A 3,716-nucleotide genomic window follows, 5' to 3' on the forward strand; every position below is an offset into this window, starting at 1 on the left:
GAATACACCCCCACCTTGTCCCTCCCCTACCCCCTCCCTTTAAGATAAACTGTGTAATGTGTGTAGTAATACATTTCAAATACATCCCCACCTTGTCCCTCCTCTACCCCCTCCCTTTAAGATAAACTGTGTAGTGTGTGTAGTAATACATTTCAAATAAATTACAACTCAATCTATGACTTCTACATGTGAATTTTATAAGGAAATATGAGTGCCAAGTCATCAGGATAAGCTTGGAGTTGAAAAAAACTTACTCTGCTTGATTCCAGTCCTATTCCAGTGGAATTCCAGTGGAATGCTGTGGATTCCACTGGAATTCCTCTGGATTCCTCTGGATTCCTCTGGAATTCCTCTGGAATTCCACTGGAATGACTCTATTCCTGCAGGATTCCCCTGGAATTCCACTGGAATGATCCCATTCCTGCAGGATTCCTGCAGGAATAGGTGGGGCACTGTAAAGTACTGCGCTGACAGCCTCATCATACATTGGTATAAAGGTAGCTTCAATATATACCACCATAACTGCGTTACCAGTTTAGTTACTTAGATGGACCGACGATAATTACAGACAGACATAATTACAGAGGAAGCTAATTAAGGTTTTGTCCTGTGATGCGATCATAACTGTTCCGCTATTTAAGCTATTTAAGGTTATTAAGGTCTGTTCTTTTCCGTTTCGTGTTCGATCTTCCGTGCCGATCAGTTATGTATATTTTTGATAGATGATATATAAAGTAATTCCCTTTCCCGAATCAGGGGTGATTGTTTGTTCATTGTATTTGGCATGAGTTGTTCTCCCTCTCTGCTCCCGACTACCATTTTCCATCTACCTCTTTGCTCCCAAATACCATTAATTATATCATTATGAGTACTCATTCTCAATCCCCTGAACCATCTGCCCCACTTTCCAGTCAAACCAAGCACCATGGGTCCGGGAGGCATTGGACTGATGAAGAAAGTGCTCTATTGGAAAAACATCGGGAGGAGTACAGAGACGCCAACGACGCTGCTCGTGCTGAGATATTTTCTCGAGTTTTGCAAGACATGCTCGACATACTCCCCAATGGAAAATCGTTCAAGAAGGAAGAAAGATCAGCTGTTAAAAAAGTAAGTACTTTTTCCAGGGGCCCTCTAATTGATTCCTGACGGACTTGTAGGATATTAAAGAGTGGTTTGCCCGGTACAGTCGTAAGAGAAGTCAGAAAATGCTGAGGATGGGAAAGTCGTGGCACGCCCGGCGTGTGTTCCAGCATGAGAACAAGGACGCCATCGATACCGAAGCGAAAAGGCTTTGTGCCGAAGCCATTGAAGAGGGACAAAAGAGGCCTAAAGGGGGAGATCCCACTCATTTTGATTTTCGGGAGCGGGTCGTGACTCAAATGATGGGAAAACTGAAGAAAAGGGAGAAAGACGTACTGCAGAGGACGGCCGAGGAGTACAACAAGAAGGGAGTTGACCCGGAACTCAAGTCCAAGTAAGTTAATTTTCATTATTCTAACGTTGGCTTATCTGGACCTTTGGTAGACTGGCTGTAAAGAACTGCACGGCTCGGATGCATGCATTTTCCAAGGAACTTTATGACACAATGGGTGTCCGGGTCTTTATCTTAGGATGTTATCTGAAGCCCGATGGTAATTTGGACGTCTCGATGTACGACTTCAATCAAGAACTTGGGAATGGGAAAGACTTTATTGATAACCATAGCCGGACTTTCCATGAGGAAGGAATATCGGTATCTTCTTGGAGAGCACACAATGAAGAATACTATGGGTTGGAGGATCTTGCTTTGGCCGAAGGAGGACACCGATCCCGGGGTGCTATGACTTTGGAGAAGAACCTATACCTGGAACCTATTCTACCCGATCCATCAAAACCACCACTTAAAACTTCCCGTGATATTCGAATTTGGTGGCTGAATGTTCTTCGTACATTTGTCAACCAGCACTATAGTAAGCCGGTGCCCAGAGATTTCTTGCCCTGTATCACTAAACATTTGTCTACTTAGATCTTGCAGCTGGGCAGAGTAAGGGATCGGCTCCTTGGACGGCTATTGGATCAAAGTTACTTGACTTCATTGATCTAGAATATATACCCCCGGCTTGGAGATCAGTAAATGGAGAAGGTAACAACGTTTACAAGTTTCTTGATCCCTCCAAATTCCCGATGGAGATGGTCACTGAAGCTCTCCAGTTTTGGTATGAACGTCAAGAACAACACAAAGTTGCCTTTCGATTTAAATCCTTTCTTGAGGGGAAAATGCTGCTGGAAGCACCTCCACGAAGGAAAATCAAAGTTCACATTCCTAAACCTCATGTTCATAGTGTTGGGAAGGGCAAGAAGCCCGGCAGAAGCAAGGGTCAAAGGAGAGGCCAGGCAGCAACCGAGTCACCGTCAGATGAGGAAGCCAGGCCAAAGAGAAAGGAAGGGGTGGAAGATCGGCAGTTCGATGACAACAGTTGGAAGGATTTGGATGTGGACAAACCGGCCAAGAAACGAACTGAACAGTTTTCTAAGGATGACTGGACTCCTGATCGGGATGGCTCTGATGACGATGGAGAAGACTTGGACATGGAGAAACCAACCAAGAAACCAACCAAACAGCATGATGAACATCGTGAGGATGGCTCCGATGATAGTGACTCAGACTCCGATAATGGTCAAGAGAGGCCAAAGCAGGATACTCTGACCGAGCCCACAGTGAAACCTAGCAGGGTCAACCCGACCTTGGAAGAGGATAGAGACTCGGGATCAGATTTGGGCTCAGACGATGCTACGATCACTGTAGATACCAGCCCCGAGCTTCAGCCTCGGTACAACGACACCCGGGCTCTCTCCCATGAAGTACCATCGGACACTGAGGTCTTGGCTGATGATACATTTTGGGAAGCTGACCTGGGCTGTGGGGTGGAGTCGGCCGATCGAGCGAAGAAGAGAAAATTCACTGATGAGGAGGATACACCCTGCAAGTTTCCTCGGTTAGAGAAGGGTTACAAACTTGGCCCGAGGAGTGCCTGACCAGGCAAAGTCAAATGTCGAGCTGCCTCGGCTGTTATCCAAGCCACTGTCAAACCAGCTCAAGCAACCAATCTGAGGTCGGACACAACCAAAGCTTCGAATAGCTTTGATTTCACTAAGTCAAGTGGTGTCAATGCAAAACGACCAGTCCCTTCAAAACAAAAGGAGTCAGAGGCCGGTCCCAGTCAGCAACCATCTATTGATGTCCCCACCAAGCCAAAACCAAAACCTCGTCCTATCATGAAAGGCAAGGTTTCTACAGGGGAACTCGGTATAGTAACCCGAGAACGGTCGAAAAAGATTGCTGAAGAAAGTGTTCGTTCCACCCAGTCCAAGAAAGTTTCATTCGTCAGTTAAACCTATCATGTTTAATGATGTTAGTCATTCATGCCTGGGTGCGAAATACATAGCATGTTCAATGATGTTAGTCTGTGTCCGGTTTCAGCAGTGTCACTTCGTAGTTCATCATGTTTTCCTATCATGAAAGGCAAGGGTTGAAAAGGTGTTCGTTTGACTAATTGAGCCGGGAGGCTTGTCTTACGACCAATTAAATGTGAGCACTATCCGGCAGCGGGTATCTTCAACCGTGCCCGGGTGCAAACTACATAGCGAACCAACCTCGGTCTTGTGATCTAATCTTCTACTTAAACCCTGGTCCATCCCTTTTGTCCCTCCCCTTCCGGGGATCCTCAGAGTCGACC

General features: G+C 46.1%; 2 protein-coding genes across 2 annotated transcripts in view; both read left to right on the forward strand.

Annotated features, from left to right (window-relative positions):
• LACBIDRAFT_327600 (uncharacterized protein) overlaps nt 1-125 on the forward strand; it is a gene marked incomplete at both ends in the record, with an annotated part of 1,587 nt that extends 1,462 nt beyond the window's left edge. Inside the window, one exon of the mRNA XM_001881438.1 lies at nt 67-125. Coding sequence (XP_001881473.1) covers nt 67-125 — 59 coding nt within the window. The remainder of the gene's footprint in view (nt 1-66) is intronic.
• Nucleotides 126-864: 739 nt separating this feature from the next.
• Nucleotides 865-3,372, forward strand: LACBIDRAFT_327601 (uncharacterized protein; the record flags this gene model as incomplete). Its single annotated transcript, XM_001881439.1, has 5 exons — nt 865-1,107; nt 1,158-1,474; nt 1,525-1,949; nt 2,015-2,986; nt 3,020-3,372. 5 exons carry the CDS (start codon nt 865-867, stop codon nt 3,370-3,372), a joined length of 2,310 nt encoding a protein of 769 aa, XP_001881474.1.
• Between the last annotated feature and the right edge of the window lie 344 nt (nt 3,373-3,716).

The sequence above is a fragment of the Laccaria bicolor genome, genomic scaffold (genome assembly GCF_000143565.1).
Source record: "Laccaria bicolor S238N-H82 LACBIscaffold_13 genomic scaffold, whole genome shotgun sequence".
NCBI classification, from domain to species: Eukaryota; Fungi; Basidiomycota; class Agaricomycetes; order Agaricales; family Hydnangiaceae; genus Laccaria; species Laccaria bicolor.